General features: G+C 40.7%; 2 protein-coding genes across 2 annotated transcripts in view; both read left to right on the forward strand.

Moving 5' to 3' along the window:
• Positions 1–927: 927 nt before the first annotated feature.
• LOC306966773 (verrucotoxin subunit beta-like) lies at positions 928–4,838 on the forward strand (the record flags this gene model as incomplete). Its single annotated transcript, XM_079561591.1, has 4 exons — positions 928–975; positions 2,544–2,688; positions 2,972–4,746; positions 4,791–4,838. The coding sequence occupies 4 exons, from the start codon at positions 928–930 to the stop codon at positions 4,836–4,838; spliced, it is 2,016 nt and encodes a 671-aa protein (XP_079417717.1).
• An 895-nt stretch (positions 4,839–5,733) lies between these two features.
• Positions 5,734–17,056, forward strand: part of LOC306966774 (uncharacterized protein) — a gene marked incomplete at both ends in the record, with an annotated part of 190,776 nt that continues 179,453 nt past the window's right edge. Inside the window, 4 exons of the mRNA XM_079561592.1 lie at positions 5,734–5,846; positions 5,923–6,096; positions 6,326–6,499; positions 11,561–11,734. Coding sequence (XP_079417718.1) covers positions 5,734–5,846; positions 5,923–6,096; positions 6,326–6,499; positions 11,561–11,734 — 635 coding nt within the window. The remainder of the gene's footprint in view (positions 5,847–5,922; positions 6,097–6,325; positions 6,500–11,560; positions 11,735–17,056) is intronic.

Raw genomic sequence — 17,056 nt, forward strand, 5'->3', positions numbered from 1 at the left:
TCAGCTTTGCCGAAAGCCTGTAGGCCAGTGTAACACATCATTTGAAAGCTAAGATCTACAAAACTCATCTAAATAGATCCTTTTCCTCACGTCATCATATTTTGCCATCTTTTTTTTTTGGGGGGGGGGGGGGGGGGGGTGTATTCAACTCATTTTTGTAACTTTTGAGTCATTTTTTCTCATTTTTTTTGTCACATTTTTTGTCACATTTTTTCTCATTTTTTAGTCCATTTTTTCTCATATTTGTGGTCATTTTTTTGTCGTTTTTTTTGTCATTTTTTTGTCACATATTTTGTCATTTTTTGGCTTTTTTGTTATTTTTTGTCAAATTTGTTGTCAATATTTTGTCAATTTTTTGGTCATTTTTTGTCATTTTTTGTCAATTTTTTCTCATTTTTTGTCAATTTTTTCTCACTTTTTTGTCACATTTTTTGTCTTTTTTTTTTGTCTTTTTTTGGTCTTTTTTTTGGTCATTTTTTCTCAATTTTTTTGTCACATTTTTTGTCATTTTTTTGTCACATCTTCATCATTGTTTTCGTCTCAGTTCTGTTCCTATTTTCACACCTTTTTTCCAGAAGCTTTTGGATTGGGGTAAAGCCCGGTTCAAGTGGGAGTTAAGGGGCTAAGCAGATCATAATTTTCAAGCAATATGGGAAAGAAAAAGGATCTCTCTGCTGATGAAAAGCGTGAAGTAGTTGAATGCCTAAGAGATTTGTGGATGATTCAGACACACACGGGTTTGTGCAGATAAAGGCACAATGAGGACGGTTTCAGCCAGACAAACACATCAGATTAAGAGAACAGCTGCTACAAAACTTCCGGTGCCTCTGGAGTCTCCCGAACATGAAGGTGCTCCCTTATTCTTAAACCTGAGTGTGTTCTGAAAAAGAACTGCTCTTTGTCCTGTGGATGTTTAACTGTATCCCCATGGTCTACGCCAGGATCTCCCCAGTGTTTGAGCCGGTCATGGCCGCGGTCACACTATGTTAAGAATTATTATGCACATTATATTTCAGTGTCATTAAGGTAAAAAAAAAAAAGTGTTTTGATGAAACTCACGGATGGTTTTGTGTCTGAATCACTGACGTTAATCTCAGACCTGGGATGATCAGTTTTCAGGTTTAGCCCAGTTCAGGGAAAAACGACTGAAACAGGAAGTTCCGCTTTATTAAGCTCTTAACTCCCGTCTGGACCGAGAGCATTTTGTTCAGCTTTGCCGAAAGCCTGTAGGCCAGTGTAACACATCATTTGAAAGCTAAGATCTACAAAAGTCATCTAAATAGATCTTTTTCCTCACGTCATCATATTTTTTCCATCTTTTTTTTTTTCTCGTATTTGTGGTCATTTTCTTTGTCATTTTTTCTCATTTTTTGTCACATTTTTTGTCATTTTTTTGTCATTTTTTGGTCACATTTTTGGTCATTTTTTGGCTTTTTTGTTATTTTTTGTCACATTTTTTGTCAATTTTTTGGTCATTTTTTCTCATTTTTTGTCACATTTTTCTCATTTTTTTGTCACATTTTTCTCATTTTTTGTCAATTTTTTCTCATTTTTTTGTCACATTTTTTGTCTTTTTTTTGTCTTTTTTTTGTCTTTTTTTGTCTTTTTTTTGTCGTTTTTTCTCAATTTTTTTGGTCAATTTTTTTCTCAATTTTTGTCATATTTTTGGTCATTTTTTGGCTTTTTTGTTATTTTTTGTCACTTTTTCGTCACATCTTCATCATTGTTTTCGTCTCAGTTCTGTTGCTATTTTCACACCTTTTTTCCAGAAGCTTTTGGATTGGGGTAAAGCCCGGTTCAGGTGGGAGTTAAGGGGTTAAGCAGATCATAATTTTCAAGCAATATGGGAAAGAAAAAGGATCTCTCTGCTGATGAAAAGCGTGAAGTAGTTGAATGCCTAAGAGATTTGTGGATGATTCAGACACACACGGGTTTGTGCAGATAAAGGCACAATGAGGACGGTTTCAGCCAGACAAACACATCAGATTAAGAGAACAGCTGCTACAAAACTTCCGGTGCCTCTGGAGTCTCCCGAACATGAAGGTGCAGGACCCTCCAGAGCAAACCTTTCGTCTCCGAGGCCAAAATGAAAAAGTGCCTGTGAGTCACGGGCCAAACACGACAAGGTCAAGCATGAAAAACACACATAACTGCAATTATAAAGCTACTTTATTTTATTTACTTTTAATGTTTTCAATAGCCCGCATTTACATTTGATTCTATCTATGCAAATAACATGCTTTTGTACATTTTTTATCACATTTTTGTCATTTTTTGTCATCAATTTTTTTAATCAAATTTTTGTCATTTTTTCATCAATTTTTCGTCCCTTTTTTGTCACATTTCCATCATTGTTTTCATCTCAGTTTTGTTGCTATTTTCACAGCTTTTTTCCAGAAGCTTTTGGACTGGGGTAAAGCCAAACTGGAGAAAATGTGCTCGGTTCTGGCGGGGGGTTAACAGGTGTCCCTCGAAGGTCTCATATCACTCCAGTCTTGACGGCTCTCCATTGACTCCCTGTAAAATTCAGGATTGATTTTAAGGTTTTAGTGCTGACTTTCAGAGCCTTAAATGATCAGGCCCCACAGTACATCCAGGACCTTTTGAATCCGGACTTGTCTTCCCGAGGGGACCTGTCTTCCCAGACTGTTGCCCCCAGACTGTGGAACGCCCTGCCCCTGTGTCTGCGTCAGGCCGACTCTGTTGACTCTTTTACAAAGGACCTGAAGACAAGCTTTTTCAAAAAAGCTTTTGATTGATGCGTTTTCACATGGGTCACTTTAATTTTGCATATGCATATTTTTGGATTGTTTGTTTTGCCCATTCTCTTGTACAGCACTTTGTGAAAAGTGCTTTATAAATGAACTTTACTTACTTACTTACTTACTAGGAAGGCTGGGTAATTTGCACTGGTGTTAGAGTCCCTTTATTTGCTACACTCTAAATGATATCTTCTTTTTTGTGTTTCCAGGTATAACTCTTTGGGATAAAGAGAAGCTGGACAGAGAGATGAGTGTGAGCCAACAATCCAGCACTGTTTGTAGGATTGTGGCGTCTGAGTCCATCTCTGATAAGTCCTCTTCTCTGGGAGTGGAAGCTTCACTTAAAGTCAGTTTTTTGAGTGGACTTTTTGATGTTGAAGGATCAGCGAAATATCTGAAAAATGAAAAAAAGTCCACCAAAGAGGCCAGAGTCACTCTGCAGTACAAAACTACCACCGTTATCAAAGCTCTGACCATGGATCAGCTCGGAACAGGAAACTTAGAGCACAGTGAAGTCTTGGATAAAGGCTTAGCGACTCATGTAGTGACAGCCATCCTCTATGGAGCTCAGGCCTTCTTCGTGTTCGATCAAGAAACTTCTGAAGGTGAAAGTGTTCAAGACATTCAGGGAAACCTGCAGGTGATGATTAAAACTATACCTGAAATTACTATTGAAGGAAGTGGTTCTCTGAAAATGGAAGATAAAGACAGAGAAAAGGTGAACAAATTCTCCTGCACTTTTCATGGAGATTTCCTTCTGGAGAAAACTCCAACAACGTTTGAAGAAGCTGTCAGAGTTTATCAAGACCTGCCCAGACTCCTGGGCCCCAACAAAGAGAATGTCGTCCCTGTGACTGTGCATCTGCTGCCGCTCAGTGTCCTGGACTCTAAAGCCTCCAAACTGGTCCGACAGATCAGTCTGAGGTTGGTCACTGTGGCTCAGAACGTCCTGGAAGGTTTCACTGAGCTGGAGATGTGGTGTAACGATGTTCTGAAGAGTCCTGCAGGCCAGAACTTCCCACAACTTTGCAAAAAAATCAAAACCTTCAAAGGTCTGTGCTCTGAGTTTAAGCTGGGACTCCAAGGAACATTGTCTCAGAAGCTTCCATTGATCCGTGGAGGAGGAGAGGGGGAGGCGGCTCTGGCAGAAGTCCTGAAGAAGGCGGCTGAGGGTCCGTTCAGTAAATACAGACTGAACCAGTGGATGGAAGACAAAGATAAGGAGTTCAACACCATCAAAACTCTGGTGAAACTGATGAAGAACACAGAAACGGTCTCTTCTGAAAACGCTCTCTCAGATAAAGTGTGTGACTCAGAGAACACCCTGGTGTTTGTGTTGACCTCTCTGGACAGCACTGAGCCGTTCCTCTCAGAGTTAGACCAACACTTAAAAGGATCTAAGTCCGACAGCTCTGATGCTCCAGAGCCCAGACGCTGGTACAGCTCTAAAGACGTGATCGACTCTGTGAGACGTAAAGCTAAACTTTTCAGCAATTTTGCAGAAGCCAACAAGGACAAGGACAAGAAGAACCTTCGGTTCCTGGTTGTGGGTTTAGCAGATAAGAACCAAGAAGGTTCAGCCGTCTACCTGTACGAAGACGGGTTCAGAGTCAATGAGAACTTTGAGCTTCCTTCTAAACCTAAACCAGTGACTATAAGAGAAGTCACACACAACACTGTGAGCCTGCAGTTCAGTGTCCCGTCAGAGGGGGCGCACAGTGTCACTGAATACAGAGTGGAGTTCAGTGAGAAAGGAAAGGAGGAATGGAACCAGCAACTTCAGGCTGAAGCTGGAGAGGTCACTGTGACTGGTCTGAGCTCTTACACAGAGTACAGAGTCCAAGTGAGAGCCGTCACTGATCTGGGAGTGGGACCTGCTGCTGCCCCTAAAACCTCCATCAGAACCTTACCAAATGCTCCTCCAGAAGATCTCAGAGGAACGGCTTCAGCCACAGAGATCAGAGTCCAGTGGAAGAGACCACAGGTGGGACAGGGCGAGAACATTCCCAGATACATCGTGGAGTACAGACAAACTCAGGAGAAGATCCAGTGGAAGAGAGAGCAGTTCCAGTCTGAGGAGATGGTGATCTCTGGACTTCAACCTGAGACGACCTACTCCATCAGGGTCCTGTGTGACTGTGGGAAGTACGGCATGAGCCGCGAGAGCTCCACCATCACTGTGACCACCAAGGAGAAAGCATCCCATGAAGCAGGTATGGACTAACTTTGTAGCAGTTTGAGGCTTGTCAGACAATTAAAAAAAAACTTTGTGCAGGCTCTCCATCGTCCAGGAAGTATTTGTCGTTGTGAAGCTTAAATTGTTGGCTGGACTGAGTTGAGGATGTTTTGCTTCATCTTTGCTCTTGTGGTCACAAAGTTTGACAAGTGAACACAAGATAGAGCTCTCATTTAAGGGGTGACCACACCGAGCCTGGCACATACACAGGGGTCAGTCTGGGCCACTGCTGCCAAACAGATCCAATCAGAATCGTTCATCTGCCTCGCGTGTTGTTCACTGTGTCACTCTTAGGCCGTGGATGTCCCTCAGTAATAATCTACAGGTGGCACACGGGATAGAGAGCGTTTTTTTATTTATTTTGATGTCTTTTTGTGCTTGTGTCATTCAGAAATATTCACATGGTCTACAATACGCATGTTTTTTTCCTTCTTTTTCACTCGTTCCCTGGCCCCGCCCACCCCATGCCACATGTCTCAAAACCCAGACAGAACCCAGAAAACTGACTGACTAAATAGATATAACACAGCAACAACATCAACAACCATATATAGACAGATATACAAAAGAACAGAAGGAAAAAAACAACGTCGTGAAATGCTGTGATGAATAATAACACTGAACACACCTTCTCTGTTTACAGAAACAGTGATTCTGCAGCAGATCCAGGACGTCCTGAGGTCTAGACAATCAAATGAGGAACTGTGTGAGGCTCTGTGCTCGACTCTGGCCCACATGCTTCAGACGTCAGAGCGAGTCCTGGATGAGTTTGTCTTTAGCAAGTACAAAACGACTGATCTGGGTCAACTGAAACTGGTCTCACCGGTGACGAACTGCAGGAAGGCTCGGTGAGTCCTCAGTCACCGATAGAAGCTTCAGACCTTCAGCCTGATCTCACACATGTGACTCGAACATCTGTTACAGGTTTTACGAGTGTGGACTGTCCGACCTGCCCTGTGGAATACTGGCCTCAGCGCTGAGGTCCAGCCCCTCCCATCTCAGAGAGCTGCATCTGAGTGGAAACAAACTGAGCGACGCATCAGTGTCTGCGCTGTGTGACGGTCTGAAGAGTCCGAACTGTAAACTCTCCTCTCTCAGGTCAGAGTCTGTAAATCTCCACTTAATTTAGCATCAGCTTGAAAGCAATAACACTGATAATAAAAATAAAAAAATCTATATAATGGGAAATTAGTTCAGGCGTTAAGGGGATATTGAATACAGATGAAAATATATAAACTAACATTAAATAGTTTCTTTCTTTACAGAGCAGTTATTATTCTGTTATTCATGTGTGTGACATTAACCTCCTCATTTATTCTTTATTCAGATTGATGGACTGTGGTTTGTCAGAGAGCAGCTGTTCCGCTCTGGCCACAGCTCTGAAGTCCAACCCCTCACATCTCACTCAGCTGATCCTGGGTGACAACAGAGTGTCTGACTCAGGAGTGTCTCATCTGTGTGGTTTTCTGAAGAGGACAGACTGTCGCCTGCAGAGTCTCAGGTAAGTTCTCCGGGTGTGATCGGCAGAAACACAGCTCAACACTTTCCCCTTGTCGCTCTGGTGTATTCTATTTTTTGGTCAGAGTCTGTAAACTCTCCTCTCTCAGGTCAGAGTCTGTAAACTCTCCTCTCAGTTCAGAGTCTGTAAACTCTCCTCTCAGGTCAGAGTCTGTAAACTCTCTCAGGTCAGAGTCTGTAAACTCTCTCAGGTCAGAGTCTGTAAACTCTCTCAGGTCAGAGTCTGTAAACTCTCTCAGGTCAGAGTCTGTAAACTCTCTCAGGTCAGAGTCTGTAAACTCTCCTCTCAGGTCAGAGTCTGTAAACTCTCTCAGGTCAGAGTCTGTAAACTCTCTCAGGTCAGAGTCTGTAAACTCTCTCAGGTCAGAGTCTGTAAACTCTCTCAGGTCAGAGTCTGTAAACTCTCTCAGGTCAGAGTCTGTAAACTCTCTCAGGTCAGAGTCTGTAAACTCTCCTCTCTCAGGTCAGAGTCTGTAAACTCTCCTCTCAGGTCAGAGTCTGTAAACTCTCCTCTCTCAGGTCAGAGTCTGTAAACTCTCCTCTCAGGTCAGAGTCTGTAAACTCTCCTCTCAGGTCCTCGCCGGGATCTTTCATCTTCACATGTCCAGGTCCAGGTAAAATCTTGTTTCCATGGCTAAAACTATCCAAAAGTGAAAGCTAACTTACGAGCTAACTTCTTTTCACATATGTGCTCTAATAAACAAATATACATTTTTAAATTTTGAAAATCTAAAATGTTTTAAAATGAATTGCCTTGTTTATAGAGTGCTACATGACCAGGCCCCGCCTCCTCTTCAGGAATTTATAAAAAAAAAGAAATTGTGAGACCAGCACTCGATCAACAGTCAGGGGGGACTGTGAGGTACAGTTCCGGAGGCACACGTTTTCTCAAAACGTGCTTTCCATTAAGGCTTGTTCTAGTTGGAACACTCTACCCATGACAAGTTAGAGAAAGCAGCACCTACGTCTCATTTAAAGGGACTATAAGGAGTTTAAAAATGTTAAAATTAAGTATTTTCCTCCCCCTACATGTTCCAGCCATGTCCTAATGTGTAGAATGAGCTCAGACCTGTTCACCACAACTGCCTCTAAAATCCTGTACGGTCACTCAAAAATGTGTCACTTCGGCCCGAATCGGCTTGTTGCACAATGTGGCTACGCTAGTTCCTCTGAGCTGAAGCTGTGGGCGCTAGTACTTCCTGTTCGTATTCATTTCCATTAAGATTAGCTCAGACCTGTGAGTTCCTGGTAGAAATATTTCCATAGACGAGACGTTTATGTTTATAATGATCAGTGAGTTTGTCTTGAAGCTAAAGGCTAATTTAACCTCTTAACTCCCGCCTGAACCGAGAGGATCTTTTTTCCTCACGTCATCACATTTTTTTTCCATCATTTTTGTCACTTTTTTGTCATTTTTTGGTCACTTTTTTTTTTTCCGTCAATTTTTTATCACATTTTTGTAATTTTTTCGTCATTTTTCGTCATTTTTTGTGACATTTTTGTGACATTTTTGCCACATTTCCATCATTGTTTTCGTCGAGAAAATGTGCTCGGTTCAGGTGGGAGTTAAGGGGTTAATGCATTACACAACTTGAAATAGTGCCTTTTTATATATATTCTTTCATAGCATGTTAGCCTTTAGCTTCAAGACAAACTATCAATCCTTTATGATCACAGGTGTCTCTGATCTGAACTTCATGATTTGAACACACAGTAAATGATCGTCTACCGGGAACTCACCGCCCACAACATAATCTTTAGAAAATATCATTATCATTCCAGGAAAAGAAAACAGACAGGAAGTCCAGGCGCTCACACCTCCGGGTCAGAGGAACTAGCATAGCCACAACGTGCAACAAGCCAATTGCTGTCATGCACAAGCTTAATATAGAAGGTGCAGTTACACATATGGCCTGAGGTGGCAGTAGTGAGTATAAAATGGCAAACTTGCTTCCAGCCCCTTTAAGAGACAACTGAAAGAACGGCTTTTCTGCCAACAAAGGTGTGACCATTAAAAGGCATTAGACAGGAACATAATTTTAAATACTTGCAGGTACAGGTGTGTGAGTGGGCGGGACGAGGGGAGTGTCGTATGAAAGAGATGCACTTTATGTATTGTGTAGTTGTTGTCCTTGCCTGTTTTGTCTGTAATGTACTGCTGTGTGCTGTGTGTTGTGGCTCATATGTTATATATTTTGTATGTTCTTGTCTTGTTTTTTATGGGACTGCAGATGGAAATTAGCCTTGAGCTAAATCCGGCATATTTACAGCACTAGTTGTCTGTTCATTAATATGCACTGTCCCATTCAAATAAATTAATAAATGAAATGAAAATGAAATGAGAGCATGGGAATCAGATGATTTTACTTTCCTTTCTGTTTGGATTATTACTTTTTATTCATTTATTTATTCTTTATTTAACCAGGAAAGCCCCTCTGAGAGTAGAACCCTCATTCCCAGGGGAGTCCTGGCCCCAGAGAGGAAGCTATTGTACTTGAGACCAGAGAACATGGGTAAGCTATGATATAAAGCACTTTGGGAAAACCTTCAGGCCACACATCAATCTCCCCTTACTTTAAACGTATGGGTCAAAATAATTGATAGTGGAGCCCGGGCGGGACAGATGCAGGGAAAGTGGGACCTCGCCTTTTCACTGACACTGTGTCTTTTTTCCAAACTGAGTTCTTGGAAACTTTTGGAGCCTTGGCTGAACTGGATCATCGTCCTTGGATTTCGACATGTCTAGAATAAATAAGAAATGAAACACAGACACTCAACTTTTCTTTAACACCACTTGAACCGAGCATATTTTCTCCAGTTTGGCTTTACCCCAATCCAAAAGCTTCTGGAAAAAAGCTGTGAAAATAGCAACAAAAGTGAGATGAAAACAATGATGGAAATGTGAAAAAAAGTGAGAAAACGTTGATGAAAAAGTGACAAACAATTGATGAAGTGGCAAAAATGTCACAAAAATGTCACAAGAAATGGACAAAAAATTGACGAAAAAATGACAAAAATGTGACAAAAATGTGATAAAAAATTGACGAAAAAATGACAAAAATGTGACAAAAAAAGGACAAAAAAATGTCAAAAATGTGATAAAAATTTGACAAAAAAATGTGGCAAAAATGTTTGTTTGTTTATTTGAGCAACAGCATACAAGTTAGTTATAAAAATGTCGCAAAAATGTCACAAGAAATTGACAAAAAATGGTCGAAAAAATGACAAAATGTGACCAAAAAATGTTACAAAAATGAGTTGAATGCCCAAGAAAAAAATGATGAAAATTTGATAAAAAATGGACGAAAAAATGACAGAAATGTGACAAAATGTGACAAAAAATGACAAAAATTTGATAAAAAATGGACAAATTTTTTTTTTTTAATTGACAAATTTTTTTTAAAAAATTGACAAAAAAGTTACAAAAATGAGTTGAATACCTAACAAAAAAATGGTGGGAAAAAAATCTGATGACGTGAGGAAAAAGATCGTCTCGGTTTAGGCGGGAGTTAAGAGGTTAAGTAGTGACCATGACTATTGCTGTTTTTCCTGATGCACCATAAAGAGGACTTATTTGGACACAGCAACGACTCCTCCCTCTCTCTCTTATGAATCCTTAAATAAATATCCCCTTAACGCTTATTGGTGTAAATCGGCAACATACTTCTTCTTGCCAGACAGTGGCTAAAATAACGCACGTTTTCCCTTGATTCCTGTTTGCACATCCAGGCCGTACCTAGGAACGTTTTGCGAGCACTCGTTTCTCGTGGGACCGGTCAGAGAAGGAACCACAAGCGGGTCATGGCAGCTATTTAGAGGAAATAGCATTTCTGCAAATCGAGGCAGCAACTTTGATGAAATCTTCAAATGTAAATTGAGTTGTTTCCATCTTTAGATTATTGATTGGAATGAACTTCGTGGGATGGATTTTTTTTTTGTTATTTGAAGATTTAGGTACGTTGTAAATCGGCAACATCAGGCCATAAAGGAAAACTGCAGTAGCTCCATCTGGTGGCCACAGCTAACACATTTTAGTAGTATTTAGATTTATTACAGTGCTCAAAAGTTTTTTAGAACATGCCATTTTAGTGAAATTCTATAATCATTGTAACAATTACATACAAGGATATAAAAAAAAAGTTATCCCTTTTTTACACAGAACAAAATGAGACCGTTGTCGTTGTTTGCAAAGCGACCACAAGGTGGACCTACTGGACCACAAACAAGAGTTCCACGTCCGAAAATAATGTGCAATTATAATATAATTTGCAAATAAGTCATGGTAAATAGAGGTATCTGATGTACAATGTATTATAAAACCTCAGGAAAGGAGCAAAATATGATTATTAGTCATAAAAATTGTAGATATTTTGTAGATAAATTGTCTGCATCTTTATAAAGTGCTTTTTTTCTCCTCCCTACATCAGGTGATGAAAGCAGCAGCAGCAGGGAAGGCACTGATGACAGGAACAGCAGTGATGAAGATGTTACTGAACATCCTGATGCCCTTCCTGTTACCAGTGCTCCTGCTGCAGGACGACATCAGCTGCTCAAAATCAACACTTAACAAGCATTTACTGAAAAGCGTTAGCCCTGTTTACTGTTCTAACTGTTCTAACATCCTAACCTGAACACACAAGTGCTCAGTGTATATTACAGTGCATTTACATTTGTAATAATTGTGAATAAATACATTTTGTCATTTTAATACATTTACAACTTTTGCCTGTTGTTGTCAAATTACAACATACCCAAAATTGCATTTATGCCTGTTGTTGCCGATTTGCAACATACCTAAAACTATATCTATACTATGTGCGACATAAAAATTTACAATCTCCACTTAATTTAGCATCAGCTTGAAAGCAATAACAGTGATAATAAAAAATTGTATATAATGGGAAATTAGTTCAGGCGTTAAGGGGATATTGAATACAGATGAAAATATATAAACTAACATTAAATAGTTTCTTTCTTTACAGAGCAGTTATTATTCTGTTATTCATGTGTGTGACTTTAACCTCCTCATTTATTCTTTATTCAGATTGTGGAGCTGTGGTTTGTCAGAGAGCAGCTGTTCCGCTCTGGCCTCAGCTCTGAAGTCCAACCCCTCACATCTCACTCAGCTGAGCCTGGGCGGTAACAGAGTGTCTGACTCAGGAGTGTCTCATCTGTGTGGTTTTCTGAAGAGCCCAGACTGTCGCCTGCAGTCTCTCGGGTAAGTTCTCCGGGTGTGATCGGCAGAAACACACACTTTTCCCCTCGTTGCTCTGGTGCATTCTATTTTTTGACAGTTTTGTTGCTAAAAGATGATTATTAGACTGATCTTTACGCCGCAGTTACGGTGAGAAGCTGCTGCCGGGACCCAGCGCCGGAGCAACGAGACGAGGTTCACTTTAGGGCTCGGTATCGACACGGATTTCCCAAATCGATTCGATTCTGTTCACAAGGGCCGATTCGATTCACGATTCAGTTTTATTTTGCATTCAGTTACTTGGATACGGAAGACATTCTCAGAAGAACTAATGCTGCAAATAGTAGAAACTAACTAAAAAATATGAATATTTACATTAAAAAATATATAATTATTCACATTAAGAATTGAACCCCCCCTTGTGGCCATGTGGGTTATTACCAGGTTGACCTTTACAGTTAACAACATGGCCACCACTAACAGACTGAAGCTGTCTGGAAACAAAACACTAAATCTTTGTTTGGAAGATATGCCGGACACATGGACGTTTATATCCAGTGGGAGCTATTTTTAAAGGAACAGGCCGCCGTTTTTCCATACTGAGATATGTTCTTACCTTAGCTTTGACGAGTTCTTTAGGACCTGTCTGATCTTCCCCCGTGCCTTCAGTCACGTAAACACAGCGCAGACGGCGTTAGCATTTAGCCTCTCCCTCTCTCCTCTATAGCTCCAAAACGGGTCAAGTTAGAAGCTACCAAGCTCTTCCACGTTTTCCCTATTTAAATATGGTTACGTGAAGTGTTCCACTACAAAGTATAATTACACACAATTAAACAATGTGGATTTTCTAAGCGGATAAAAGGGGGAACTATATTGTAAGGCCTAATAATACCAGGAGTAGTTAGAAATCTGCATAGTAAAGTGAAGATTACTGCGCGGATTTCGAACTACTCCTGGTATTATTACGCCTTACAATATAGTTCCCCCTTGTTTAATTTTGTGTAATTATACTTTGTAGTGGAACACTTCACGTAACCATATTTAAATAGGGAAAACGTGGAAGAGCTTGGTAGCTTCTATCTGTACCTGTTTTGGAGCTATAGAGGAGAGAGGGAGAGGCTAAATGCTAACGCCGTCTGCGCTGTGTTTACGTGACTGAAGATCAGACAGGTCCTAAAGAACTCGTCACAGCTCAGGTAAGAACATGTCTCAGTGTGTAAAAACGGTGGCCTGTTCCTTTAACCTTAGAATTGATTTTACTTTTTTTTAAATCGATATCGGAAAATCGATTAAAATGGACCAGGACAACACAGAGTCTGGATAACTCTGTTGGCATTATTTCTTTTTTCTGTGAAAAACGTTCATAATGTCTCATAGTTTAAACGATTATAGATTTTTATTTGATGAAGACTGAAGGTTTGCTCACCTGCTTTACTAGCTCACTGGTCCACTTCCTGTGATCTTCCTCAGAAGTGATGTGTCTTGTGTCACATGGATTTTCCGGTCAGTAGGGAGAGCTTGCGCCCCCTATTGACTGGGAAGTATATAGCTGATAGCTTCTCCCCAGAGTCCCCGTCTGTGAGGTCAGAGCTGCAGAGGGACCTGAGGGTCAGGACTAGACTCTGGTGAAGTTTAGGAGCGAGTGGGAGTGGCCTCAGCTCTCTCTGTCTCTCCTTAAACATCCGTACAGAACACAAATGTATATGAAAATACTAATATTTCTCTGTTCAGTTATGCTACTGTTCATCTATGTCAGGGATAATGTATAGGATGCTGGTCCTTGAACGTGAAGGTGCAGTTGGAGGAATGGTGGTGAATCTCTGGGTAAGTTGAAAGTCGGACTCACGTTAACTTCGCGAGCGATTCCTCCGACTTCTCTGGCAGTGACGGGACAGAGACAGTGTCGCTGCTACGTACGTGCCGAGTGATGTGAAACACCGGTATTACAAGCACCAACTCCGTCGCCATTGGCAGCGGTCATTGTTTTTCTCAGAGGTCCTCTATCAGAAAATAATGACCGGCAGAACGTTGGAAAATCCCATTCAAATCAATGGAGCTTCTGCTTACGCTGTGAAGAGCCGTATAATAAATGACTTTAATCACATGATTTATTCTTTACACAGATTGAATGACTGTGGTTTGTCAGCGACCAGCTGTTCCTCTCTGGCCTCAGCTCTGAAGTCCAACCCCTCACATCTCATTGAGCAGTTCCTGCATGAGAACAAAGCCCTGTGTGACTCTGGAGTGGCTCATCTGTGTGGTCTTCTGAGGACAGACTGTCGCCTGTCCAGTATCTAGTGAGTTCTGTCTGAAACTCGTTTTTCATCTGGTCACACTGACAGTTCTCAGGTTCATCTCATCCACAAACTGTGGCTCAAAGCAAACACCAGGAAAACACAGTCTGAATTATTTAGCCCAGTGGTTCTCAACCTTCTGGAGCCGCGGGACCCCGGCCCGTATCTTATTTATTCCCACTGTTGGGTGACCGGGCGAAACGGACATTAACCTGTATAATTCTTCAAAAAGGGGGTATTGTGCTTTTTTTCAGTCCCATAGCACCATCTATATCTCACTACAATGATGACAAACCTTCTGTTGGTCTGTAAATGCAGTAAATTAGAATAACTGCCTTGTCTCTCTCAAAATGGCCGTAGTGAATGTCTTGAAATAGGCCTCTGTCTCTTTAACCCCTTAACTCCCACCTGAACGAGCACATTTTCTCCAGTTTGGCTTTACCCCAATCCAAAAGCGTCTGGAAAAAAGGTGATAAAATAGCGAAAGAACTGAGACGAAAACAATGATGAAGATGTGACAAAAATTTGACAACAAAAGGACAAATGTGACAAAAAGTGACAAAAAATTTACTATTTGACAAAAAAATTACAAAAAAAGTTACAAAAATGAGTTGAAAACCCCCCCAAAAAGTGTGATGACGTGAGGAAAAAAATCCATTTAGATGAGGTTTGTAGGTCTTAGCTTTCAAATGAGGCGTTACACTGGCCTACAGGATTTGGGTGAAGCTGACCTGGAGAAAATGCCCTCGGTTCAGGCGGGAGTTAAGAGGTTAAGAACCTCTGAGCCTTTAGACACGCCCCCTCCACACGCTGTCTGTGGCATCAGTGGGGAGGGGGTTCTGCTGAGGAGCAGTGGTTGGTTACTCGGCTGGTGACCAAAGCTCGGAGGCGTCTCCAGGAGGTGGGGGCGTTCCTAGGAGGACTCAGGCAAACCTATCCCTAAAATGGCCGCCATCAGAGTTTTTACAGATTACTCAGAAATACGTGAATGTGCCAAGGCAACACTTCAGCCATGTTTTTAATGAGGGAGTGACAGAATAACATGATGTAAAGCTTGAAAAAGTACATTTTGCATAATACCCCCCCTTTAAGGAAGAACAAATGGCTCAATGAAATGCATCAAATTGAGAACAAATAATGACACACAGGTCAAATAGCACACACATTCTCCCCCCTCTGTCTCCCACTCTCTCAAAAATATAAGTAAGAACTGTAGAGTAACACCAAAGCGTTTCTTCCTGTGTGTGACTTTAACCACATCATTTATGCTTTGTTCAGTTTGATAGACTGCGGTTTGACAAAGAGCAGCTGTTCCTCTCTGGCCTCGGCTCTGAAGTCCAACCCCTCCACAAATCTCAGTGCTCTGTTCCTGAGGGACAACGGTCTGAGTGAGTCCGATGTGAAGGAGCTCCTCGACCTTCAACAGAGCTCCACCTGTCGACTGGACACACTGCAGTGAGTCCTGACTTCATGTGTTTATTCAGAGCCTGGAGCTGAAGGTTCTCAGTCTAAATGTGTCCGAGTGTGAAACTGAGGTACAGACGTTCAACCCAAATGATCGTAAAGGTTTGAGTGTAATGTTAGTTTTACAGAGTTCATGACTGTTTCCTTAAAACAGTTTATGTTTTTATTTGACAGGGACAATGCATATTACTGAACAGTTGCACATGAGCACTGTAAATATGCCTGATTATAGCGGAGATGCTAGTTTCCATCTGTAGTCCCGAGGCAGGCAGCGCATACACATACACCCCTTAACTCCCACCTGAACCGAGCACATTTACTCTGGTTTGGCTTTACCCCAATCCAAAAGCTTCTGGAAAAAAGGTGAGAGAAGAGCGAATGAACTGAGACGAAAACAATGATGAAGATGTGACAATAAAGTGAGAAAACTTAGACAAAAAAAATGAAACAAAAATGATAAGAAATTGACGAAAATTATGAAAAAGTGGCAAAAATGTCACAAAAATTGGCAAAAAAAATGACAAAAAATGGACCAAAAAAAGGATTAAAAAATGACAGAAAGTGACAAAAATAACGAAAAATGGACAAAAAATGGACAAAAAAATGATGAAAAATTGGTGAAAATGTCACAAAAAATGGACAAAAAACTGACAAAAAATGGACAAAAAAGGACAAAAAAATGACAAAAAAAGGATTTAAAAAAAATGACAGAAAGTGACACAAAACAACGAAAAAATGAAGAAAAAATGAAGAAAAAATGAAGAAAAAATGAAGAAAAAATGAAGAAAAAATGACAAAAAATTGACAAATAATTGACAAAAAATGACAAAAATGTGACAAAAAGTAACAAAAAAATGAAGAAAAAAAAATACAAAAAAGTTACAAAAATGACCAAAAATAGACCAAAAAATTGACAAAAAAATGACAAAAAATTGACCAAAAATTGACAAAAAATGACAGAAAAAATTGACAAAAAATTCCCCAAAAATTCCAAAAAGTGAAAAAAAAATGAAGAAAAAAAAATTACAAAAAAGTTACAAAAATGACTTGAATGCCCAAAAAAAAAAAGACCTTAGCTTTCAAATGAGGCGTTACACTGGCCTACAGGATTTGGGTAAAGCTGAAGGAAATGCTCTCAGTTCAGGCGGGAGTTACTTCGACCTGGACTTACACCTTTTCAGACGGCGTCTCAGTTTGACCTGTGTCTTTATGATGTAGCAGGTCTGAAAACACCTGAACCTTTTTTACAGAAAAAAGAAATAATGCCAACAGAGTTATCCAGACTCTGTGTTGTCTTGGTCCATTTTAATCGATTTTCCGATATCGATTTAAAAAAAGTAAAATCAATTCTAAGGTTAAAGGAACAGGCCACCGTTTTTACATACTGAGATATGAACACCTGACTCCGCCTTAGACTCCGCCTTCGACTCCACCTTCGACTCCGCCTTCGACTCCACCTTCGACTCCGCCTTAGACTCCGCCTTCGACTCCACCTTCGACTCCACCTTCGACTCCGCCTTCGACTCCACCTTCGACTCCGCCTTAGACTCCGCCTTCGACTCCACCTTTGACTCCGCCTTAGACTCCG

This window comes from Gobius niger, assembly GCF_951799975.1.
Source record: "Gobius niger genome assembly, chromosome: 8".
NCBI classification, from domain to species: domain Eukaryota; kingdom Metazoa; phylum Chordata; class Actinopteri; order Gobiiformes; family Gobiidae; genus Gobius; species Gobius niger.